The sequence below is a fragment of the Schistocerca gregaria genome, chromosome 2 (assembly GCF_023897955.1).
Source record: "Schistocerca gregaria isolate iqSchGreg1 chromosome 2, iqSchGreg1.2, whole genome shotgun sequence".
NCBI lineage: Eukaryota > Metazoa > Arthropoda > Insecta > Orthoptera > Acrididae > Schistocerca > Schistocerca gregaria.
Genome location: NC_064921.1, coordinates 713,858,898 through 713,886,605, shown reverse-complemented (window position 1 = coordinate 713,886,605; position 27,708 = coordinate 713,858,898). Strand labels below are relative to the sequence as shown.

Sequence of the window (27,708 nt, the reverse complement as noted above, 5' to 3'; positions counted from 1 at the left end):
GTGCTTCCAGCCCTACAGGCCCATTTCAGGGGAGAGGGATCTGACATCCCAGCTCGGTGAGTCTGAAATCTCGCTGGAAGTCATTGACTTCAGTGACACCCAATAGATGACAGTGCTGTAATTTGCTGTCACTGCCACAGTGCTGTCTATAGACACACACCCTTCCTGCCAACCTATCAGCACTCGCAGCTGCCCTTTAAAGCCAGCAGCACAGCTAATGAGTGAGTCAGCCAGTAGTGATTCCACCGTGCTATGTATTGATATCGCTGCATATTGTTGTTTGATTCTGGATTCACTGTGTCTTAGTTTTTTGATCTTGGTTTACTCACTGGAATTGTTCTGCTGCTGTGTTGTCACCATTGTCTGTCCTTCTCTGTTGGCTTTCTATTTACTTCAAGTGACTTGCTGATGATCCCCACAGCCAGTTGGCCAATTCCTGCAGGGTCACAAATCATTCTGTCTTGTCACCAGTGGTGCACTCACTGGCCTCAGAAATCTTTCATTATAGTCTGTGGCTTCTCAGACTCCAGGTCAATTTTTCATTTGAATTCATCATTCACGCAGAAGGAAAGATAGATTTTTCTGCTTTTAAAAAATATGAATACGGGCCCATATTTGAATACGCATTTTGTGAATCACAATGAAATAGTCAGGCTTCAGTTCTTTTTTATTTTAGATGGTACTTTGCAGACTTTCTCACAGTGCCTTGCTTTAAATTAACAATACTAATTGTGTGAAGAGCAGAAACGTGATGTGTCATTATTATCAAGTATAGTAATATTACAGTGACACTCGTTCAAAGCAAGTTCATGCAAAGATTTCTCACACCGGGAACTTGATGTTACTGCACAGTGACATGAGGTGGTGTGGCACAGAATAGTGAAGACAACAGTAACAATGGAATTTCCTTTTTAAATTTGTTTGCAGCAACTGTGGTACAAGGCGTTGTAACTGAACACTATTTCTTGAACAGTAATATCAATAAAACCATCAGTTTAGTATACATGTTGTTTTCAACTGTAGCTGAATTTGAAATAATCACTAATAGGTACAGGGCAACTCTAAAAATTTTATTTGTGTCCATGGAAACTAGTATAGTGAATCTTGCTCTTGCATACAACAAAAAATTCTTCAGAGAAATTTGGTATTCAGCCTGGAAATCTCAGGAAAAATTTTGGATGGAACTCAAATTGCCATACTGAAAATGCTGTGGTATATAGAAGAATGAAGGTAAATAATCTGCTGAAAGTAGGAAATATGAGATAGATTTGATACAAAATGTTGTCATGGCTATTGAATAGTATCATTATTTTCTCCCAATATGGGTTAATAAAGTTGGTCTTCATCTTACAACCATGTATTACTCACATTATGACACTTGCTAATGTTGTGTCTTTCCTTGAGGTACACTTAATAATCTCTAGCTTTTCTCACTAATTTTATTGTTAGTATTAGTATAGTTAGTATTAAATATGTATTATTTTCATGTTCAGAGTGTAAATTTTAGGATCAAAAACAGTTAACATGATACATAAAAACAAATTCACATAATAAGAGATTAAACACTGTGATAATTTATGAAAAGGATCTTAAAGATTTTAACACAGATGTTTCTGCCTTGAATTTTTAAATAACACAAGAATTTTTAATGCAAGAAACGAACTTACTTGTGTAGTGTATTGCTAAAAAGAAAAATCCCAAAGTTGTAAGGTTTCTGAATGAAAGAACAATGTCAACCAAAACTTGTATTTTGTCAAAGGGAGAATGCATTTGATAAAACTGTAAAATCACAGTGAGGCATACTGAACTAGCACTCATCTTCAGGAGGTGAAATTCCAGTAATGCTGATAGACACACTTAAATGTCAAAATACTACTGGTAGTTTTTGGGACAGTTAACTCTTTCCTCGTTATCAAAGACGTTTGGAAAGGTTGAGATGGAGGGTATATTGCTCAGAGTCCAGATTGAGAGGGACCTACAAAGATCTTTGTCCGCCCTTGCTACATCACTGGTGAGTCCTCCACAACCTGGGGTCTGAGTGACCTGCATCTCCTTCCCAAAGCTACCCCTCTTTCTTCTGCGAGGAAACAAATAGCAGTACTGAAATTTAGCAGTAGTATTTTCACTCTTAAATGTGTACTGGAATTTTGCCCTGTGACAGTTGTTGTTGGTCAATAATTCTGTCTCTGTGTAATTTCATAAAATTAGTATTTTATTAAGTCATATAACTTCCTTTTCAATTGCAGGGACTGTGTTTGGTCTTCATGCAGATACCATCCTCTCCATATTAAAAGCAACAATGAAACCAGACAATGATGCTGAAATGAGATTGAAGAGCTTCACCATTTTGTCAGACATCCTCAAGGAGAAAGAGAAGAACTTGGAACGAGCCCAGGATGCCGGTTTATTTCTAATATCCTTTCTTCAAGGTATATTCTAGAGTCTTAGGTTTTGTATTTATATTACACTATTACAAAAATATTAATATTGAATTATTTTACAACTGTATGTATAATGAAACCAGTGGAACTGATGAAGAAAGTGTTTCTTTGTGCATTTGTGAAACATGTGATGATAATTTCCTCACAGAATCATCAACTGTGATGCCCTGTTTTTAACTCCCAAGATATCTGGCCTTTTTTCTACTACATGCTCTTACATTTCTTCATGGTTAGGAGGACATATTGTCAAAGTGATTCATGACAATTAGGATCAAAGCTGATGCGTGTAGAAAATGTAATTGGCATTTTTTTTTTTTTTTTTTTTTTTTTTTTTTTTTTTTTGGTGCATCTAATTTATTTAGTACATTCATAGTTTTTTGTGGTAAACAAAACTATTAGCATTTAAACAATGTGTTATTTGTGCCTCATAATATGTATATCAGTGTAATTAGAAGTCGAGTCCTGTGTTTACATTACACGGGACAAAGAATAGATCAGTGCTGTGCTGCTGCTGCTGCTGCTGCTGCTGCTGCTGCTGCTACTACTACTACTACTGCTACTACTACTACTACTACTCCTGCTGCTGCTGCTGCTGCTGCTGCTGCTGCTGCTGCTATAGTTCAGTGCTCAGCAGGCACTAAGTCTTAGAGTTGCCTAACAATAAATTGGGGCATGGGAGAATTTCTGATGCACACATTATCCTCTTATGTATTTTTGCTTTTCCTATATACTATATAGTGCATGATTAATATCATTTGCTACAATGGAATCATGAATGGACAACAGCAGTGATGTGGTAAAGACAGCCCCTCAACAAATAGCATATACATTTACAGAAGGAGGTTAGGATTTAATATTTCATTCGTGGAAAGGTCATTAGAGAAAGATCACATGTGAACCACTTACAGCAGAATGGCAACTAGTCTGAAATTTAAACATTTGTATTTTTTGATGATTTTGGGTCTGTGTGGATCCATGCATTGTATAGTGCAAAAAAGAAACCTGTTTGCATGATAAACATTGACCTGGAAACACGGCCAGTTTTCCATTTACTGCAGATAGTAACTAGTACAGGACATGTTGGTGGACAGAGGAATGATATTACACAGTGGATGCTGATGTTGAACCCGTAAAGAATTTATCAGAAAACAACAAGTTTTCCGTTGTTCACATGAAGGTCGATTCTTTTATTGGCTACAATTCCTGGTGGCCTACATTCTATTAAAGAACCTGCCTGAATGATGGTTCGTATGGTAAACCAATTCCTAGACACCTGAAAAGAATTCTCACTATTTCAATATAACATTAGATTACCTTTCCAGCTGAAAATCGGAATCCGCATAGTGTTACACACAGTTTGAATACTGCTGGCTTGACTATGGACACTTTTAGGCAGAGAAAGCTGTACAATCTTTGGAACTCCCTATAAAGAAAGCATGTGTATCAGTACTGCCTACACATAACAACAAAATAGATTAGATAAGGAATATTTGGTCTGTATCCCTTAAGACAGATGCAGTTTTGGAATTCATCATGGTGGGCAACAATGGCCTCTCATGATGTAGACGAAAATGACTGGATAATGCAACCATGCAAAACCTCAAATATTATTCAGAAATATGTGGCAGTGTTTATTACACTAAAAGACAGTTATATGTGCAGTTCTATTTTAATATGAGTAACTTACACCTAAAATTAATTTGAAAATCCAGTGTTTTGCAAATAGGGACCATGTCCAACACCAACAAAGTCATCAGTCATCCTCTTTTTCCCGTGACATCATACTTGACTTTTACATGTATATAATAAGCAAGTATACCTTCACCAAGAAACCAGAAATAGATGTCAGGATACAAATTACACTGAACTGGTTTTATTCAGTTTTTTGTCTCTACTGTAAAAATAAATAATGCGCAGTGTGGAGCCCCCGGTTTGAACGCAGTGTCCGGCAGTGAAAGGTTGTTGTGCCAGTGGCCACACTGGGAGGTTGATGTAGAACTCCTGTAGGTGGTGTGGGCAGACGAGGCGTCGGCCCGCACATAAGGATGGAGCGGTTTGGGGAGGGACTATGCCCTTGCCTGATCAACTGTCAACATCCAAACTGTAACCCTCCCTAGGCTGGTCACCGTAGCTCGAAGGAGCATGTAGTCGACCCCTCATGGGAGCGGGCGGGAGCTGGCGACTGACTGCTGAACCAGGCCCCGGTCTGGTGGGCGAGTTTTCTTGCAGCAGGAAGAAGATGTGGTTGTTGTTGATGATGACAGTGATATGCCCTTCACACGTTCAGGTGGGACATCGGTTTGGAGAATCACTAGAGGGCATAGCAGGGAGGAGGTAGAGAGAGAGAGGGTGAGAATTCAAGGATCTGCAGGCACTTTTGGGTGTGGACTGCAGCGGCAGCTCTGAGAGGTCGTAGCTCGAGTGAGAGTCCTCAGGACTGGGAGGCTGCATAATGTCTTTGGGCGTTGAAAGATGCTGGGTCAGGGTGTGCCAGTTTCATGCAATGGAGAGAAACAGTGAGTGCAGACCTATAACCCAGACGTCCATTGTGATAGCAGTGCAGATTATGACCTCATATGGGTCTAAATATGGTGGGGTGAGTGGAGCCGGCACAGTGTCATTACAGAGGAAAATGAACTTGCATGAAAGGAGATTGGATGGCACATAGGGAGTATGGCTTGATTGGGGGGGGGGGGGGGGGGGGGGGTTAGGGAAATATTTGCAAAATGCATTCTGATCCGGCTTACGCAATCAGGAAGGGGGGTGGGAGGGTCAGATGAGGGGGCGGGGGCTGTAGGTTGTAACAGCTCCCCAGGGAGAACAGGGTTTTCACCATAGACAAACTCACTTATGGTGCCCGCGATATCTGGTTTGTACGATGACCGTTGGCCGAGGAGTACCCATGGGAAGGCCTCGGTCCAAAGACTGTCGTGACACTGCAGTGCCATCTTGAAAGTGTGATGCCAACATTCTACCAGTCTGTTTCGTTGGGGGTGGTAGGCAGTGTTGCAACTTTTGTTTATACCACACAGCTGGCAGATTTGGGCAATGAGTGCTGATTCAAACTGCAGCTCTGGTCAGTGGTGATGGTAGCGGGACAGCCGAAGCAGGGAATGTAGGGGAAAACAAAAGCCTTATCCACAGTTATGTTGGTAAGAGGTACAGCCTCTACCCACAGAGATAAATCATCGATACAAGAAAGAACATAACAGAAGCCCCCTGAGGGGGAAAGAGGCCGATGAGGTCCAGATACGTAGTGAAAGCAGCCAGATGGAATGTCAAATTTGCGGAGAGGTGGAACAGTGTGCCTGGTGACTTTGTTTTGCTGGCAGGTGATGCAATTCTAGGCCCAGGTCTGACAATCATACTTCATGTCTCGCCATATGAATCGTTTGGACACAAGACATATCGATGACTTAATTCCGGGATGTGCCAGAGAATGTAGCATGTCAAACACTGAACAGTGGAGAGGGGTGGGGATGAGGGGGGCGGAGGGTGCAGGTAGAGGAGTCACACCAGACTTCCTCTCAGACATTGGCAAATTTTGCTTTGGTGAAAGACAGCAAAGCAGAGGTGCTGTTGGAGTTGCTGTCTATCCTTTTTCTGGTTCTGTGGGGACACGAGGTTGGAAAGGTTAATGACTCTTGGGATGGGGCTACTGCGGGAAAGGAAATCTGCAATGATGTTGAAGGCAGCTTTTATATGGCAGACATCTATAGAGAACTGGGAGATGAAATTGGAATGCCGGAAGTTACGGGGAGGGGGGGGGGGGGGGGGGATGGTCCAGAAGGGGTGTTGTGTATGGTAGCTGCTACTAGTTTATGGTCAGACAGGAAGTGGAAAGGTCAGCCCTCAATGTTGGGGCAAAAGTGTTTCACTGCCTCATAAACTGCTAAAAGTTCATGGTTGTAGGCTGAGTATTTTTGTTACGCACGTGAAAGTGTCTTCATAAAGAACTGAAGTGGCATGACCATGTTGTTGTGGCATTGTTGTAGGACCGCACCTACCGCGGAGTCACTGGCATCCATGGTGATGAAGAGTTCAGCATCCGAGATTAGATGAGCGAGGCTGACAGCTCATGTGAGAGAGTCTTTCAGGGTCTGGAAGGCTGCGTGCAGTTGTTCGCTCCACAGAACAGGACATGGCCCTGAAGTTTGCTTGCCAGTAAGGGCGGCCCGGGTGTCGGCTGCTGCAGGCAAATGGCGACGATAGTAGTTTATCATTCCCAAGAACCACTGGAGCTCTTTGTATGTGGTAGGGAGTGGCATGGATAAGATTGATTGCACCTTCAATTCAGGAGGGTGTATGCCGTCGCCCAAGACTGTTTACCCCAAAGATTAGACAGATTGTTGATGTAGTTGCACTTTGTCAGTGTTAATCTAGACTCTGTTAGATGAGAGAGTGTCCTTTACTACCATGACGTGACGTTCGTGAACTTGTGTGGATTTGCTGAAGCACACGATATTTTTGAGATATACAAAACAGAAGTTGAACTGGAGCAAGAGAGAGTCAATAAAGTGTTGCCATATCCATGAGGCATTTTTTAACCCAAATGTCATGAAATGGTACTCGTACAACCTGATGGGAATGATAATTGCCATTTTCGGAATGTCCTTGGGTGCGGCTGGGATTTCATGGTAAGCACATTTGCAATCCACTACACTGAAAATTGTAGCACCTGCAAGAAGGTAAGTGGAGTCGGAAATGTTCGGTACAGGATAATTGCCCATCACAGTTCTACCGTTCAAGTGTCTGTAGTCACCACACACATGAAAGGAGCCATCCTGTTTAGGGTTGAGGTATATGGACAATGACCAGTTACCATTGGAGGGCTGTAAAATTCCCGCCCCAAAAAGTTCCTGTATTTGCTGGTGAGCCGAGCATAACTTGAGTGGGTTGAGGCGGCAAGCCTTGAGCCGAATAGGTGGGCCCTCAGACGTGACGATGGGGTGAACAGTTCTGTTCGTGACGGTGGAATCTGAATATTCAGTGACTGCGCACAGGCGAGGTACGGTGTTGCTTGAATGTTTAGGGACATATGGCTTGGAAGCAGCATAGTTGTCTGCTTGAGAGGGAATGGCAGTGTGAAAGCCACATGTTTGTTATGTTTATGCCAGCGCAGATGGCAATTTGAGAGTGCATAGCATGTGGTGGGCACCACAAGTGGTGTGCATAGAGAATGTCTATTGTCTGTAGAGTGTGAGATAGGTGTGCTCAGCGGTTGTGGCATTGCTGGCTTGTTGGAGCTCTCAGGTATGATTAGATGTCAGCACAAGCATCTACATCTACATCCATACTCCGCAAGCCACCTGACGGTGTGTGGCGGAGGGTACCCTGAGTACTTCTATCGCTTCTCTCTTCTATTCCAGTCTCGTATTGTTCGTGGAAAGGATTGTCGGTATGCTTCTGTGTGGGCTCTAATCTCTCGGATTTTATCCTCATGGTCTCTTCGCGAGATATACGTAGGAGGGAGCAATATACTGCTTGACTCTTCGGTGAAGGTATGTTCTCGAAACTTTAACAAAAGCCTGTACCGAGGTACTGAGAGTCTCTCCTGCTGAGTCTTCCACTGGAGTTTATCTATCATCTCCGTAACGCTTTCGCGATTACTAAAAGATCCTGTAATGAAGCGCGCTGCTCTCCGTTGGATCTTCTCTATCTCTTCTATCAACCCTATCTGGTACTGATCCCACACTGCTGAGCAGTATTCAAGCAGTGGGCGAACAAACGTACTGTAACCTACTTCCTTTGTTTACGGATTGCATTTCCTTAGCATTCTTCCAATGAATCTCAGTCTGGCATCTGCTGTACTGATGATCAACTTTATATGATCTTTCCATTTTACATCACTCCTAATGCGTACTCCCAGATAATTTATGGAATTAATTGCTTCCAGTTGCTGATCTGCTATTTTGTAGCTAAATGATAAGTGGCCTATCTTTCTATGTATTCGCAGCACATTGCACTTGTCTACATTGAGATTCAATTGCCATTCCCTGCACCATGCGTCAATTCGCTGCAGACCCTCCTGCATTTCAGTATAATTTTCCATTGTTGCAACTTCACGATACACCACAGCATCATCTGCAAAAAGCCTCAGTGAACTTTCGATGTCATCTACCAGGTCATTTATGTATATTGTGAATAGCAACAGTCCTATGACACTCCCCTGCGGCACACCTGAAATCACTCTTACTTCGGAAGACTTCTCTCCATTGAGAATGACATGCTGCGTTCTATTATCTAGGAACTCTTCAATCCAATCTCACAATTGCTCTGATAGTCCGTATGCTCTTACTTTGTTCATTAAACGACTGTGGGGAACTGTGTCAAACGCCTTGCAGAAGTCAAGAAACATGGCATCTACCTGTGAACCCGTGCCTACGGCCTTCTGAGTCTCGTGGACGAATAGTGCAAGCTGGGTTTCACACGACCGTCTTTTTCGAAACCCATGCTGATTCCTACAGACTGGATTTCTAGTCTCCAGAAAAGTCATTATACTCGAACATAATACGTGTTCCAAAATTCTACAACTGATCAACGTTAGAGACATAGGTCTATAGTTCTGCACATCTGTTCGACATCCCTTCTTGAAAACGGGGATGACCTGTGCCCTTTTCCAATCCTTTGGAACGCTTCGCTCTTCTAGAGACCTACGGTACACTGCTGCAAGAAGGGGGGCAAGTTCCTTCACGTACTCTGTGTAAAATCGAACTAGTATCCCATCAGGTCCAGCGGCCTTTCCTCTTTTGAGCAATTTTAATTGTTTCTCTATCCCTCGTTGGTCTATTTCGTTATCTACCATTTTGTCATCTGTGCGACAATCTAGAGAAGGAACAACAGTGCAGTCTTCCTCTGTGAAACAGCTTTGGAAGAAGACATTTAGTATTTCAGCCTTTAGTCTGTCATCCTCTGTTTCAGTACCATTTTGGTCACAGAGTGTCTGGACATTTTGTTTTGATCCACCTACCGCTTTGACATAGGACCAAAATTTCTTAGGATTTTCTGCCAAGTCAGTACATAGAACTTGCCTTTCGAATTCATTGAACACCTCTCGCATAGCCCTCCTCACACTACATTTCGCTTCACGTAATTTTTGTTTGTCTGCAAGGCTTTGGCTATGTTTATGTTTGCTGTGAAGTTCCCTTTGCTTCTGCAGCAGTTTTCTAACTCCGTTGTTGTGCCATGGTGGCTCTTTTCCATCTCTTACGATCTTGCTTGGCACATACTCATCTAACGCATATTGTACGATGGTTTCGAACTTTGTCCACTGATCCTCAACACTATCTGTACTTCAGACAAAACTTTTGTGTTGAGCCGTCAGGTACTCTGTAATCTGCTTTTTGTCACTTTTGCTAAACAGAAAAATCTTCCTACCTTTTTTAATATTTCTATTTACAGCTGAAATCATCGATGCAGTAACCGCTTTATGATCGTTGATTCCCTGTTCTGCATTAACTGATTCAAATAGTTCGGGTCTGTTTGTCACCATAAGGTCTAATATGTTATCGCCACAAGTCAGTTCTCTGTTTAACTGCTCAAGGCAGTTATCAGATAAAGCACTTAAAAAAATTTCACTGGATTCTTTGTCCCTGCCACCCGTTATGAACGTTTGAGTCTCCCAGTCTATATCCGGCAAATTAAAGTCTCCACCCAGAACTATAACATGGTGGGGAAATCTACTCTGAATATTTTCCAAATTATTCTTCAGGTGCTCAGCCACAACAGCTGCTGAGCCCGGGGGCCTATAGAGACATCCAATTACCATGTCTGAGCCTGCTTTAACCGTGACCTTCACCCGAATCATTTCACAATTCAGATCTCCGTCAATTTCCTTCGATACTATTGCACTTCTTATCGCTATAAACACACCTCCCCCTTCACTGTCCAGCCTGTCTCTACGGTATACATTCCAATCTGAGTTTAGCATTTCATTACTGTTTACGTCTGGTTTCAGCCAACCTTCTGTCCCTAGTACTATATGGGTGTTGTGACCGTTTATTAATGGGAGCAGTTCTGGGACCTTTCTATAGATGCTCGTGCAGTTTACTATTACCACATTAATATTGGTATTTCCTGTTGCATTTTGCCTACTCCTACCTTGCCGCGTCTCAGGAGGCGTCTTGTCGGGCCTAGGGAGGGAATTCTCTAACCTAAAAAACCCCCATGTGCACTCCACACGTACTCTGCTACCCTTGTAGCCGCTTCCGGTGTGTAGTGCACACCTGACCTATTCAGGGGGACCCTACATTTCTCCACCCGATAGCGGAGGTCGTGAAATTTGCACCCCAGATCTCTGCAGAATCGTCTGAGCCTCTGGTTTAAGCCTTCCACTCAGTGCCAAACCAGAGGACCACGATCGGTTCTGAGAACGATGCTACAAATAGTTAGCTCTGATTCCACCCCGCGAGCGAGGCTTTCCGCCTTCACCAATTCCGCCAACTGCCTGTACGAACTGAGAATGACCTCTGAACCCAGACGGCAGGAGTCATTGGTGCCGACATGAGCAACAATTTGCAGTCGGGTGCACCCATTGCTCTCTATCACTGCTGGTAGACCCCCCGGCAAGCAGACAGAGCGAACACTGGCCTTCTTCCTTGACCTTTCCGCTATTTCCCTAAGGGGCTCCATCACGCGCCTAACGTTGGAGCTCCCAATAACTAATAAACCCCTCCCCCCGTGTGCCTGCTCGGACCTTGCTGAAGGAGCAGCCACATGTCCACTCACAGGCGGAGCGGGCGATGCCACACGGCCAGCCTCAACATTTACCCTCCATCTCGTGCGCCGCGAACGCCGCTGAACCTGCCACTCCCCTTGGGGAGAGGGTAGCCCAACCGCGCCCGGTACCTGCAAAGATGTCTCGACAGCAGGGACAGTGGGTGAAGCATGTAACACCTGGGGTGTACCTTGCGACGCACCAGACTCCCCACTGCCACTACGCTCCGAGGCAGCAGCCTGAAGACGGCTGACCGCGGCCATCAACGCACTCAGCTGTTCGCGAAGAGTGGCCAGCTCCTCCTGCGTCCATACACAGCAGTCACACATCCTATCCATCCTAAGGAATCAATTTACTGAAGAGAATTAATCAACTTTTAACTAGACTGCTAATTCACTAAAGGCGGCTGATTATTGACTAAACTGTGATTGATAACCACTGCTTGTAGAAAACAATGAAAATAGCACTACCTGTCTCTGGACTGTATTGAAAACAAACACTAACACTACTGGCACTATGGCTGACTAAAGGGACTCTCTCTGACTGTATTCAAAACAAACACGAGATCTATGGAACACTATTAATAGCACTCAACAAGTAAAGCTTCCTAAAAGCAAAATCACATGGAAGAAGAAGTGACAAGTAGCTCGCTGCACAGCAGACGTGAAGCAGAAGGCGGTTAGGGCGACACTGACACTACTCCACGAGCAAGTTGCAACTCAAAGAATAGTTTTTGACGTAAAAGCGGCCGTTCGACAGGGCAGAGGTTTGTATGGAATGTAGTGTGGTTGGCACTTATCGGAGGACTGGTGTTTCATATGTTTGCACAGAGGGCGGCACTTTTTTTGCATCATCACCAAGTATGGTGTGATACCAACAGTGAGGGTATGTTGGGTGAGGAGCCGACCGATCATCCACTGATGTGTTCAGGTTCATACACAGGGGCGTATGGTGCAGGTCAGATATGCAGTGGTTTGGTGGGTGGAGAGGGCGCGCGCTGTGTGCCAGGTGGCGCAGAAGTCTGAGGAGCGAGGTGTGGCCTTCCCCTGCCAGAGGCTGGGAGAACTGCCGGTGCAGGAGTTCCAATCTGTTGCATGAGCTCCTGCTGATGACGCTGGTGTTTGAGCAAATAGTCCTGGTCAGCCATCTGATCTGCACACACGAACCGATGGATTCCAGGGTGTGGGGGAGGAGGTGAACCTGGAGATCTGTAGGCAGTTTTGAAACAGGGTTTCATCATCTGCACTCTGACCAGGAGGCATTGCTGGTGCCAAAACTGGGATGGTCTGCGGTTGCCGAGATGTTCCTCGTACAGTTTTTGCTGAGTAATTTCTTGTGGGGAACGCAAGAGGCACTCAGTGATAGTCTGTTTTGCGAAATCGTACTTTGAAGTTGGCGGTGACGTCAGAAGTAGATTGCAGATCAGGTTTGTGTGCCCATGCAGATGAGTCATGAGGCACAGGAATTTTGAATTGTCATCAGTCATGCAGTACAGTTTGAACAAGTTGTTCACTAGTGCAAACCACGTTGCTAGGTTGTCCTTGGATAGAGGGGGCAGGTGGTGTCAACAAGGGTGCACCTACTTCTGTATCCGAGTCCCTCGTGTGACTCTTATGCCATGGATGCTGGACCAGCACAGTTGACACAGGCAGTCATGCATAGGATGCAAGCGAGTAGTCTGTCGGTGCGGATGAGAATGGCACAAAAGCACTAGGAAATGATGGTGTAGAACTGTCCGATGCAACGCCCACGACGCGGAAGTCCAACATGGGAGACATGGCTGGCGCCATGTGAAAAGTGAGCGCGGCGAACAGTTGCAGCCGATACCCCCTGAAAGTTTACTTGTGGTGGCATGGGAGTGGGGAGTGATGGGGGGGGGGGGGGGAAGGGGGGGAGGGAAGGGGGGGGGAGCACAGTTAAATGTTGCCACCGGGCTGTTGACATGACAAGGCGGGACATGTTCGAAGGTGCAGAAACCACAGTTAATATCGCTGTGTGGCAAATTGTTTACATCAGGTGGGGGCCCGTAAAGTGCACTGAGGGGCCAAACAGTCCTGGGGACAAAAACATACCTGGAAATGTTCATGATATATAATGGGCATTGTCCACTTTGTAAACTGATGAAGCAGCAAAGCACTCGGGCATAGCAGGACGACGATCGGTACACGTGGTCTGTCCTAACAAAGGTGAGGTTGCACACGGCACTGTTGTAATGATTGCTCAGGTGGCTGATGACTGATACATAGTTTGTGTATGAAATGCAGAATCCACGTTAGCATGATGAAATGCAGGAACCGTTTTTGAAATGCTGGAGAGGGAAAGCTTGTGTCTACAGTCACTTGTTGCTCTGTTTAGTGGCAAACATGTTGAGGCAATGAAACTGCAGGAAATGTGTTGTAGAGTCCAGGTGGTAGTGAAGTGACAAAATGTCCCATTGTATGCGCAGGAGTTTTGATATCCACATGCTGCGCAGCAAGATACCCTGAATAAAGAAAAGAGTGAAGTTATTCACATAAATACTAAAAGAAATCCACTACTTTTTGATTATTCAATAAGTCACACAAATCCTAATGCTGTAAATTCAACTAAATACTTAGAGATTACACTTACAAATAACCAAAATTGGAAAAATCACATAGATAATGTTGTGGGTTGAGCAAACCAAAGACTGTGATTCATTGCAGAACACTTAGAAGCTACAACAGGTCTATGAAATAGACTGCTTACACCACACTTGTCCACCCTATTCTGGAGTACTGCTGTGCAGTGTGGAATCTGTATCAGCTGGTACTGACAGATGACATCGAAAAAGTACAAAGAATGGCAGCTCATTTTGTATTATTTGGAAATAGGAGAGATAGTGCCACAGACATGATACGTGAAGTGGAGTGGCAAACATTAAAACAAAGTCATTTTTTGTTGCTATGGGATCTTCTCGTGAATTTTCAATCACCAGTTTTCTGCTCTGATTGTGAAAACACTCTGTTGGCACCCACCTATATAGGGAGGAATGATCATCATGATAAAACAAGAGAAATCAGGGCTCACACAGAAAAATTTAAGTGTTCGTTGAACCTTCTGCTAGGCACTTCTTTGTGAATAGCTGTGTAATCACGTAGATGTAGGTGTAGGTACATGGCCAAGTGGACTGAATGAAGGCGCGAACAAAGCCAACATAGTAGACGAGAAAATACTTGCACTAGAGGAAACGGCGTGCGAATTCTTATTCAGGGTCACCAGTTTGTGAATTATGTTGGGTTGTAGCCCATGGAAAACAGACTTAATACTGTAAGACTAAATATATTTTGTGTCGGTAAGTACAAACATCTATATTACAGAAAGTCATACATACTGCAAGGAAAACACAATATTGTAAGACTAAATATATTTTGTGTCGGTAAGTACAAACATCTACATTACAGAAAGTCATACATACTGCAAGGAAAACACACTTAATACTGTAAGACTAAATATATTTTGTGTCGGTAAGTACAAACATCCACATTACAGAAAGTCATACAGTGAACAGAATAAGCAAGATGGCACGGGTCGTTAGGTTAAAGAGTCAAAGATCTTGCAATGGCGGAGATATTTTGTTCGTACTTGTCGGCACCACACATTTAACACTGTTTGGACTTCTTACTTGACCAGTCACAGTAGTGATGTCTGTCACTACTGATATTGTTGAATTTAGAAGGAAACCTCTCAGAAGAGAACTTTGTGTTGAAATAGACTTCAGTAGTTGTACCATGGTATGGTATGGAACTGGGGACCTAGAAATGATGGAGAGGCTTTGTCCCCACCATAGCCTGCTATGGTACACAACCCCTCAACAGGCTACAGCAGTCCACTCACCCCACCACCGCCCCACGCTGAACCCAGGGTTATTGTGTGGTTCGGCCCCCACCACCCCTCCCACCCTCCAGGAACGTCCCACACCAGACGAGTGTAACCCCAATGTTTGCGTGGTAGACTAATTATGGTGTACGCATACATGGAGAAAGTGTTTGCACAACAATTGCTGACATAGTGTAACTGAGGTGGAATAAGGGGAACCAGCCCGCAATCACAGAGTCAGATGGAAAACCACCTTAAAAACCATCCACAGACTGGCCTGGCCAGCACACCGGACCTCGACACACCGTCTTCCCACTCGGAAAGCAGTGCGTTAGACCGCACGACTAACTGGGCAGACAGTTATACCGTTCTCAGTCTTACAGATTTTGCAGAATAGCATTTGCGTCATTAACAGTAATATTTAATCTCAAGCATAGAAACTAACAGAAAAAAGAATATTTCCCTGAATACTGTTTATTGTTTACTGAAAATTACTTCCAGCCATGTGGTTTTACCTTTTTGGTTTACTTAGTGAGGTGACTCAGTGACTAGGCACAAAACTCGCATTTGAAAAGAGTGGAGTTCAAATTTTCATCCATATTTTCCATAATATTCATAAATCACATAAGATAAAAGCTTATGGTTCTAAATAACTTGTATGGCATGCTACCTGGGTGCTAGACTGTGACTTGATAACATTTATCATTTGTTCACATTGCATGTTGGCATGAAACAACATAGAGATATACTGCCACAGTGTCTCGCTACTTTTAACAGGCAGTAAGATGAACAATTCAGATAGTCACCATGATCATGTTTTATAAAACAGGTGGGGCAAGATGAAAGTGGATGGGAGAAGGCATATTTCAGTGGAGCCTGCTTCTGACGAGGTTTTGTTGAGGCAGGTTTACAGGTATGCCGCACTGCTGCTATTTCTGCCTCACTGAATGTGACAGAGCACGAGCACTTATTGCGGTTACTGTTTACTGCTGCTACATCAGCTGAGGACTCTTTATCTGGTGGCCAGGTGCTCGCAAAACTTTAAATAACTGAGCAAGTGTTAAGACTACTTCATCAGCCTGTTTGCAGACCCGTTTGCCTGGTTCCAAACAAGTGATTGCATCCCTGACAATGATATCTCCACATTACTCTTTGTAATTTGTAGTGACAAATCTGAACCTCCTACTAGGCCCTTGTAATTCTGCTGCCAAAGCATGTTATGTTTGCTTAGGTTCTTCCCACATTAATAGAACTCTACCCTCAAAGATATCACATGGGCAAGGTGGTGATTAGCATGGAAGTGACACATTGCCCCAAATTATAGCAATGTAGGTTCCATGATGAGAGCCAACCATCCATGATTAAAAGAGAGGTTTAATGCTGTCCTTGAGTGCTGTGAAGTGTTGCTTTTCATATGCCTCCCAATCTTTGGCTGATTTGTCATAGGCTTGAAATTGTGGTGGATGAGCTGCCTTTTGTTGCTTTTTGGGAAGTACTGCTGTCAGCACCTTTTTAAAATGACCGTTTTTACTTGCTGTTTTGGTTCCAAGCATTGCTGACCCTCCAATTACTGCTGTAGCAGACTTTGAAGTACTGTTACTAACAAAACAATTGTTGTCATCATAGTACTTGTTCTTGACGCACATGAAAATCTGAATGTCCACATTGCCACTTGTGTGGTAACTAAGAACACTTAAAGTACGTACAGCAGTTTAACAGTTTAATAATCACACAAACTTCACAGTACAGTGCAGGCACTATAATAAAAGTCTCAAAATCATAGCAAATTTAGTTTCGCAAGAGGAGAGTACAACATAAGAGTTGTAACAGAGCCAACAAGAAAACGAATGCAAGTAGTCAGTGCTCTCGGTTATATGCTGTCAGTTTTGTAACTCTGTGAGACAATGAGGAACTGGCACTGGGATGCTACCTTGCTGCTGCACTGTCACCCTGCAGCTATCAGCCATCATCTGCCAGCATGCTGTGGTAGCCAGGCTGCTGCTACTGTCCACAGGAAATGCTTACATTGGCATGCCTGTGCCAGTGTGCTGGGGTCCAAGGCTCACCTCCTGTCACCTCCAATCTGTCTGTTTTAGATGTACTGATCTAGGCCTGCTCATGTTAATCAATAGTGTTCCATCAACTGATTGGCTGCCTTCTTCATCTACTCCATCACCAACCCCCACCAAAGAACTATTTGCCCACTCCCACCCAGCTGTAGATAGTATTATACATAGGTGTGTTACCACATGATCCATTTATTTAGGAAGCTGATCTGCCATTGCCACCATCAAAGACCATTACTTTTCCATTTGTGGTTGTCATGTCATCTGAGTCACCTCAAGGACATCAGTTCATTATATGGGATATAAATGGTCTTATTAAGGTTATAGGTGAACACAAGCTACTTGGAAAGTCAGGATTGAATTTCATCATTAAATAAATGACAGTTACAAATATTAGTTAATTGCTACCCACAAATAAACAGTATTGTTACATGAAAGCAGGAAAAGAGCCAAAATTTATAAAATGATATTAAAAAGTGCTGATTTCATGTTTGCTGTGTGCTGTGTTGTCAGAAGGCAAGTGCATAAGTGTAGGGGTGTGTAATCATCAGCAGTTGAAATATTCAGTGAATAATAGTATCCACAAGGGAAGTGTCAGCAAAGAAGGGAAGGATCAACTTAGTCAGTCTTTGTGTATGCCTCGAAGCTTCATTGAAGAGTCTGTTTCAGAAGCCATTAAGAGAACATGTTGCAACAAACTGAAGATTTTTTTCAAGGAAAATATTGTTCATTGTGATCTGTAAAATATTTCATTTGTTTCCTGCTACTGGCTAGTTTTGACTGTGCAGTCATTATCAAGCACTTACAAAAACCTACTAACCAAGGAAGAGTAAATCACATAACAAATCCCAAAAGCTTAAAAACATAATAAATAGCAGAGTTATGGATTCGACATGTGGTACTGTCTTGTACCTACATACATAGTATCTTTCTACATCGTGTTGTAGGAGATGTGACGCATAAATTAATCTATCAGTCCACATGTGAAACTGGAGATCATTATTGGTATGATCTGTATCTAATGTTGCATATAACATAATTTAAACATGCAACTATGAAAGTACACACTTGTTCCATATTTCTCATTTCCTCCTTAGCTAGGTTAAAACGAAGTCATAGATTTTAACACCGCTGCACATTGAATGCATGTGCTATTCGTGTAATTGTCCACCACCAATGATGCTAAAAAGATTATTACATAAATATTATTATTCTGACTATATAGAGATATGTTTAGCACTCTTGTCATAAGTTTCTATTGCCCTGGCAATGGAGCTAATGTTGCATGTCATATATTTTTGGCATGAAAAATCGAATTATCGCCATTCTGTATGCTTAGGTGCACAGTTTTGATATACATGTGTAATGTCTTTGACTGTATCTTTGGTATAGACTAGATTAGACTTCAGTATGCATACGGACGTAACAAAAGTATAAGTTGAGGTCATGTGATGATAAAATGTGGTTCTCAGTCAACAGATGTCGAGTTCATCTCTAATCTGTATTTTACAGGGTTCTTCCACACATTTTCCCATCTTTCTGTTCATATTCAATGCTGATAATATCAATGTTGATGTGTGGGTCCACTTGTGGACTAATAGATTAATTTATGAGACATATCTCCTATGGCATGAGGTATAGAAATACTATATAAGTAAAGTACTGGACATTGCAATATGTAAAATCCACAACTCTGATGTTTATTATATTTTTAAGAGTTTTTGGGTTTGTAATACAAGTTGTGTGATTTATTGTTCCATAATTAATACGTTTTTTGCAGCTGTTTGATAACAAAAATAAATGAAAAATTTTATGGCTTATGACAGAGAGTGTTCTCTCTTGAAAAATATATTGAGGCAGTGGGCCAAATTGCAAACAGTGTTGTCAACTGCAGATTGTGGTGCATGGTGCCAGTCACCTTGGGTCTTTACTGTGACTGGTAAAGAGGGTTCAGAAGACCAGCCTTGCTTGTGCAGTTTCAGAAGCCTGATCTGCAGTGTTGTTCCCAGAGTGGGTCCCCTGGAAAGCTTGAGCCACAGACATCAAAAGTTATGTAACAGACTGAATTGTGATTTCATAGCCTTATGCATAGGATTGCAAATTGTAAGGTCCATCAAAATGGGTCAGGGGTACAAAACACATTGTGCAAGGTTGTTTTAGATGGCTGTTCATCAATTCCAGATAGTGACAGCTGTGAACTACTGGGTTAAGACCCAAAGAGACTGTCATTAAAGATAAAATGACTAAAGTACTATTATTAACTGTTGAAGTTTTCATAACGAAGTGCCAAAATCTGAAGCAGTTGTGAAAGGCAGTGGAGCTCAAATTGGATACATAAAGCTAGCTAGAAACCAAAATTGATATCAGTGAGATTTTGTTGGGTAATAAATTCAAAGGTATATCGAAAGTATAGGCTAATGGGAAATGGAAGGGGTATATTTGTCTCAGTATACAAGAAACTCGAATCCACTGAAACAAAAACTGGAATGCCATGCCACATTGTTTGAGCAAGACTCTCTATTAAGATTCAAGTATAAATTTATAACTGGATCTTCCTGTCAATGACCAGTTTGACTTCCAGAGTTGTCCAGAACCTTAGTTCACTAGTATACAGGTTTCCTAATCAAAATGTCATAATTGAAGAAGACTTTAATGATCCAACAAGTGATCAGAGTAATTACAGTTTTGTAAGTGGCAACGTGAGAAGACATTCTGTGAAATATTACTAAATGCCTTTTTTGAAAACTGTCAAGATGAGATAGTTCAGAATTGTATCTAATGGTGGCAAAAATACCTGCCCTCTTTGAGGCTGTCCCCATTGAAACTGGTATCAGTTTGTAATCTCCACCCCCCCCCCCCCCCCCCTTCCTTCTTCCATCTATTGTCCACATCAAACAATGTCCAGTCCAAGTAATTAATAAGCAAAGTCTTTTAAGAAGATTTGAGAGGAGCGAAGATTGCAGTAAACTTTCACGTTTACTTTGATTGTGATCTTGAGATGGCTCCATTTATTCTTGTCTAGGGGTCTGGTTCTTGAAGTTGAAAATCTAACTACTTGTCCTCATGGTTGGTATGGACTAAATAAATTGGAATATTGTTGTTGCAGAATTGTTTACAGAAATATATTTTCCACTGATTTTCTCACATTTAATATATCATACAGTACTTTGATTTTTCACATTAACAAAGCCAAAATTACATTGTTCGCACCTATTATACAAAAATACATGTGATCACATCAGAGGCAAGCTTACTACTCTCACACTCTGTGGAAATAACAATATTCCAAAGGGTTTACAATTTTTCTTAACAAATGAATTCCTACTATTTTTGTTACTTTATCCATTTTGATTATTATTCCATAAATGAATCCAGAAATAAACATAGTAAACAGTACAGAATTGCATAATTAATAATAGTAATTTTAAATGTGGAAATAATTCGTAATTTCAAATGATTCTTAAAAAATAATTTTTACTGTACAATCAGAACTAGTTATTATTGATTATCACATAGAATTAAATATTTATAAAGTAATTACTTTTCATAAATTTTAGCTTGAAATATAGCAAACTGTGTATAAAATTATATGAAAGTTTTCTGAAAATCAACTAAGATAATATTAACCTGTCCAGAATTCAAAAAATAATACTGGTATTGACAACTACTGTTGGGGAAAAGTTCTGCTAGAAGAGAGTATCCCGTTACAAGCTGTATCGATAATGATTACCAAAATACAAAAGGAACCAAACCAAGTAGGCAGTTCTAGTGCAGGCAACGTTGGACTAAGACCACTGTTGTATTTCTATCCCTTTGTCAGTCAAATCCAATCAAACCAATGGTGACAAAGTGACCCTTTGAGGATGACCATATTGAAACGGGCATCTATGACCATGAGGCAATTGTCTGCCCCAATAGCTGAGTGGTCAGTGTGACAGATTGCCGTCCTATGGAACCGGGTTTGATTCCTGGCTGGGTTGGGGATTTTCTACGCTCAGGGACTGGGTGTTGTGCTCTCTTCATCATCATTTCATCCCCATCCAGCATGTGATGTTGAATGTAATAAGACCCGCACCAAGGTGGTCGGACCTGCCCCGCAAGGGGCCTCCCGGCCAATGAAGCCAGACACGCTTTTCCATTTTCCATGAGGCAATTGTAGCAACAGTGATCACTCAAAAAGTAGGACAGTTAAAACAAGTAAGCAAGATAAAATTAAGTAGGAAGATTTGTATTTTCATTAAGCTAAACGAAGAGGTAGTTACATCATTTCTGAAAGAACTGAAGACATTTACATTTGGGCAAGAACATGTAGAGAACTGCAGTTCAACTTTAGCTGGATAGATGCTCATGTACTGAATAGACATATACCTAGTAGAACATTTCATGATGGGAGGGACACTCTAAGGCACGCAATCACTGTAAAGAAACAGTGACAACTGCATAATAGCTGTAAACAAAGCATAGAGGTATAGATGCATGCAAAATGGAACACATTTGGCTGCTGAGAGAGCAGTGCATGAATCCTTCAGTGACTCTAAAGAAACTTCTCAAAATCCAAAGAAATTCTGTTTATATGTTGAGGTTGTGGCACCAGAGTTAGTGTCATGACACAGCGCCTAAGAGAAATGGAAAGTAGCAAAGCAAAAGCCAAATTTCTGATATCAGGGTTAAGTGTTCAGTTACTAAGGAAAGTGTAGATGTTCTAGTGCTCAGTTATTGTAGGAAGCACAGTTCATACATCTACAAAAAGGGTACCAGAAATGATTCACAAACCTAATGTCCAATCTTATTTATGTCCATCTGCTGTAGATTCCTAGAACATATTCTAAGCTCAAACATAGTGTGATATCTCAAACAGAATAACCTCCTCTGTGCCAACCATCATGGGTTCAGAAAACATTGGTTATGGGAAACTCGAGTTGCACTTTTCTCGCATGATACCCAGAAAGTCATAAATCAAGGCAATCAGATGGATGCAACATTTTTTGACTTCCAAAAACATTTAACTTACTACCACACCAACATTTAGTAACAAAAATAGTGATATATGGGGTATAAAACAAAATTTGTGATAGGATGGAGGATTTCTTGGTTGGGAGGACACATCATGATGTATTGGATAGAGAGCCTTTTACAGAAGTAAGAGTAACTTTGTACACCCCTCAGGGATGTGTGTTGGAACATTAGTTGTACACATTGAATATTAATGGTCTGGCAGATGGCATTAATAGTAGCCTTAGACTTTTTGCAGTGTATCTATAATGAAGTGCTATCTGGAAAAAAGCTACACAAATATCTAGTCAGATGTGAATGAAACTTCAAAGTAGTTCAGAGATTGGCAGCTCACTTTAAATGTTGAGAAACGTACACTTGTCCATTTCTCAAAATGCTGAAGTACTCTATGACTACAGCATCAATGAGTCACAGTTGGAATCAGTCAACTCATACAAATATCCGGGTGCATTTATTTGTAGGGATATGAACCGGGATGATCACTTGTACTCAGTCATAGGTAAGGCAGGTGGCAGGCTTAGGTTCATTGGTAGAAACTGGGAAATTGCTGTCAGTCTACAAAGGCTGCTCTTAATTCAGCCAATTACCTATTCATGTCTAACCTATGCTCACTATTCAAAAGAAATAAAGCAAAAATCAGAGTAAATTCCTATGTAACACTGCCGCTTTTTCTCCTGTTAAACAAAAACGTAGTCCTTTTACCTCATCCAGCTGTTGCCTTCTACCTTGTATATACAACTGTCCCGTTATTACCTTGCAATATTTCACAGTGGCTCAAACATCCACTTCAGTATCAGAGATTCAAAGCACTCTACTGTGCATACATTGTATGTGGATGATACTATATTCAAAATTTTAATAAAAAGAAAATCAATAACTGCACCACAAAGCATAATTTATGACACTACATTTATTTCTTATGCTCTGCATGTAATTATTCAATTAAAAAAGGTGTTGAATGTTTTTGTTATGATCATTTCTTTATTGTTTACTTGGACAAAGGTACATCTCTTTTTGTGTAGTTAGCATAAAATATGTTTAATATAAATGAAGCTAATTTTTCTATCTCCGACACTAGTACTCTTGCTGCTTAAGCTTTTCTGTCACATCACAGACTGTCTGATGGTATATCTCAAATTAATTTGTCTGAGGAATTTCCATTAGTTTGAGATGCTGAGATTTCCACAAACACGGTGTCATATATTTCGTCTCTTCATTCCGGACTTTTTGAAATCCAGTCTGCTAGTGTATCTTATTTCTGCGCAGCTTTAGTTATTACTGTCAGCAGTGTTGTAATACTTTGTGATGTATAAACATTTGGTGGTCCATTTTTAAACCATATTATGAACTGACTAGATTTTGTATGTTCTGTTACTGCTTGCAGTTGGTTGAATCTCTCATTGTCTCTTTAGTTGTACAGCTTATCCTTTAAACCTCTCCCATGTTTCTCTTCAGTAGTCATTCTATCTGTCTACTGCAACTTGAGAGACGTAGTACCCATTATCAAATAAATGAGAAAGTCAAGTGTGGGAGACAGAGAGGGAAGAAATATTAGGTGAAAAGCTAAGAATCTTCATATGGCTCAAAACTTTAGTTTTAAATCCTGAAAGCTGCACTTTTGGCACATGATATGTGACAATTTGGAGGGGAAGATTATTCAACCCTAAATGTGAAATAAAGAAAGATCAAACAACGCTAGAGAAAACTGGTGATGTATGTATTGTTGGTTACAAATTATCTACAAAATTGTTATTGCAAAATATATACAAGAGATTTGATTTTGTCCTCTTTATCAAAAAGATAATTTTTACCATTCAAGATGTGTGCATTTATCATGCAGTTGTTGATTATTCATGCTCCTATAGTAGTGTCATTTATAAACTGGAGAGCTAGTGACTAAGAAGAACCACCAGTTATGGTGAGGAAGATAAGAGTGACGAAGGAGAGACAACAATATATCTTAAATAATCATTATAGAGCCAGGCATGATTGATGAAAGTAAGGTTATATTATGTGGTTTAAGATTGTCCTTAATAATTGTATATTTATTATGATACATGCACAGATGTGGCAGTTCCAAACATGGCATGGCGTGCAGGCCGGTCAGCAGAGGCGGTGCGTACTGCATGTGTGGCATGTGTATGGGCAGCAGTGAACCCTGGAGTCTGTGGTGCACTTTCTGATCCACGTGTTCTGGCACCAGTTGGCTCTGCTCTTTTCCCAGCCCTGCTTGCTTTAATTGAAGACCAGGTATGATATGTTACCAAGCTGAATGCTATAGCAATAGATCAATTAGCAGATACCAATGCTGTTTTCTGTATATCATGTATTTTATCAATTGTTTTGAAGAAATGTTATTGTTTCCTGATTAATCAACTTCTTCTTGTTGGTTTTAGTGGTGTTTGTGCATTGTATAGATATGTTTCCTAGCAATCCCTATTAAGTTCAGTTAATGGACATTTCTAATTGTTGCTGTTTCTTACCTACAAGAAACAGGTTCCAGTGTAATGAATCGCTGTTAATCCAAAGATATGTTTTTGATTTACATTACATGGTAGAGAGAGTGCTTATCATGCTGGTAGGTCCATTTGTTCAAGTGACCAGGTAGTGGGCCTCTCCAACCATTTAAGAAGAGACATACCATTTAATGTTTAATCTGTGATCCAATCTGTGGTGTTTCTTATCATATTTCTCATGCACAAATATTTGCCAAGTGTGAAACCATATAAATTTTAGTATATCTTTACACCAACCAAGTTGGTCACTTCACAGTGTAGTGGCTGGCATTGGTAATTACTAATGCACAGGTTTCGGGCTCAGTTCCTGGTATTGGAAAAGTCCTGAACGAGGTCTATTCAGCCTCATTCAACTATATGTGTAGCTACTTGGATAAGCAGCAAAACTGATTTGCAAACTGTCAAAATAACCAAAATAAAAGGCTTCAACCAGGCTTGGAGTCATACAACATTTATTTGTGTACCTGTTGGAAAATGAATTGGAGCTCTTGGTATGAACATAGAAAAAGGTGACACAGTGATAAGGCAATTGCCTTGTATTTGAGAGGATAGGGCTTAAATCCTTATTTGGCCATCCAGGGTTAGGTTTCCTGTTGTTTCGCTAAACACTTCAGACAAATGCCAGGATGGTTCCTTTTAAAGGAAATGGTGTACATTCTTTCCTGTCTTCCTCAACGCAAGCTTGTGCTCAGTTTCACTTCATAGTTGACTGTACATTTAGCTCTAAACTTCCTTCCTCCTTGTGGTTATTGGAGTAATGCCATAACTAAGTCATTTCTTGAGTAACCAGTTGTTTATTAATTTATTTTTCAGTTTCTTTACTTTATTCACCAGAAATAATTCAAAGACCTTACATTCATTCTGACACTGAAATACTGTATTTCTCTGAATAAGCCTTGATTGACTTTCTGGATATGGAATTCACCTATGTGTCGATTAACAGATATCTTATCACAGTTGCGTGCTGAAAATTGTGACATTTGTTTTGTGTTCTTCAGTTGAAATATCTCTGAATGTTCTCTTTGCAAAAAAGAAAAAAAAACTCAAATTTTTCTAGAGTTTATCTGTGTTATCCATACTTAGCATCACTTGATATTTTCAGTTTGCTGGTTTACCATGTTTACTTTCCTCAACCATACACAATTCAACAGTACACAACATTTCATTTGATTTAATCATAGCAATGATATTTTGAAAAAATGTCACTATTATACTGTATACAAATGGCTAGGTACAACCCACTGTCTAAGAATTGCATACATTTCGTGCTGACTCAGTGTGCTGCCATTTATAAAGACTCGAGTCTGTACACAGACTTATAGTGGAGTACCTGTGTTGCATATGATTTGAAAGATAATGACAGTGCTACATCCATATAAAGTTTACAGAGTCTTTAAAATATAAACTGAATAGCAGTGTGTACTCTAGTCCTCTAAGTTTGTATGATTTTCTACAATTACTATGCAACTTTATTATAAGTTACATAAATGAAGTGGCCTACGCTAATAATTCATAGTTAAGCTTTGTAATTTGGCACCCATAAAACATATTGAACATAGTCTTTAGAAAAAGCAGTAACTTCTACAAGAGGGGGAAGTAGTAACAGTCTAAAAGATGCACTAGGGCAGAAGGAACAACAAACTGATTCCCTGCACCTGCATGTATTTATTGCCTGCAGGCTTCAAATAACTTCTCTTTACCAAAGCTACTTGTATGACTTTCCTTCATATTTACATTTTACTCATTGCCTTTTCCATCCTGCAGGAAACTACTAATGCCTATAGGCAAAATTTAACACATTATTCATTTGTGTTAATAGGGACTTTGTTGTGATCATTCCTCTTTTTTACAACAGGTATTCTTCTCTTCCTGTGCATAATTTTGTAATTGTATCTAATGTGCCCAAAAATCTGCAATACTTACCCTATGAACTGTGGCTTTCACATCACTGGAATATTAAGGAACATTCAGCCTACCTGAATTATTTGACGTGATAGAAGGCAAATCTTATGAAAGACCTATCTTACATGATATGATAGTTAAATGATATATAGTTAAACGCCTTTGTATTTGTATCTGCAGCATTGTAATGTACTGTTTTGTGTATATTTCTGTCATTCTATTTGTTTAAAAATGCCTGTCAAAGTACTTCATACATTCAGTACAAAAGTGAAAGATGAAAATGTAATTTTCTGTTGTTTGATAGGCTCACCGAAGTCGCCTTCTTGCATTGTATTCTCTTTGTCGACTGATAGTGATTAGTAGATCTGCAAAGCTGTTCAATGCAGAACACATACGGCAGATATATCCAGGTTAGTATAAGCTATTTCCATTTGTGTATTCATTACTGCAGAGAACTCCTCAGAAGGAGATGTCAGCTTTTTTATAGCTTTCAGTATGATGATATTAACTCACTTTAAGAGAAAGTAAGTCCTATTACAGTTGATGGAAACATGTTGTTTTTCATATTACACAAACGTGAGTCATCATAAAAAAATAAACAGTATTTCATAAAAGTGAAATTTTTAAGCACTGCCAAAAGGAACACTTCAAAAAGTGGCAAAAAACTTTTGAGGCTTTAGATTGAGAGGGACCCATAGGCTGCAAGGCCTCATAACAAGATTGCAGATTTAACTTGATACTGAGGACCTTTACTGCCTTTCCACCGTTGCCCAACTAATTACTCTTTGCTCTCTCGTAAAGGAACAGAAAAGCTCTGAAACCATGGAAAGTTTTTCTTTTTTTAAGTGTTCCTGTTGGCAGTACTGTAAATTTTGGCTTCCTAAGATAGGTAAGTAATGACAAGTATTGGCCAGCCATTTTATTTCCTTCTAATTAAAATATTTTCTCAATTGAATTTTCTGGTGGCATAACATAACATTTCACATTAAGCTTGTCTATTTTCCTTCCTTTTTTACTTCTCTCTCCATTTCTTGCTTTTCATATTATTATTAAAAACTAATCATTGGATTTTTCATCCAGTATAATGTGTCTAATGGCTTGATAAAGTTAGTAATTAGTGCATGTAGAACTGGTCTAATCTGGTCAGAAATGCTACCACCAATGAAAGTATTCAAATTCATTTCAAGTCTTTGCTCTGTCAAAGCAATGAGGACTCA

At 40.8% G+C, this 27,708-nt stretch overlaps 1 protein-coding gene across 1 annotated transcript in view; it reads left to right on the top strand.

The window, feature by feature from the left end:
• Window positions 1-27,708, top strand: part of LOC126334837 (dynein axonemal assembly factor 5) — a 115,937-nt gene that overhangs the window by 66,225 nt on the left and 22,004 nt on the right. Inside the window, exons 8-10 of the mRNA XM_049997500.1 lie at window positions 2,247-2,429; window positions 24,139-24,323; window positions 26,796-26,901. Coding sequence (XP_049853457.1) covers window positions 2,247-2,429; window positions 24,139-24,323; window positions 26,796-26,901 — 474 coding nt within the window. The remainder of the gene's footprint in view (window positions 1-2,246; window positions 2,430-24,138; window positions 24,324-26,795; window positions 26,902-27,708) is intronic.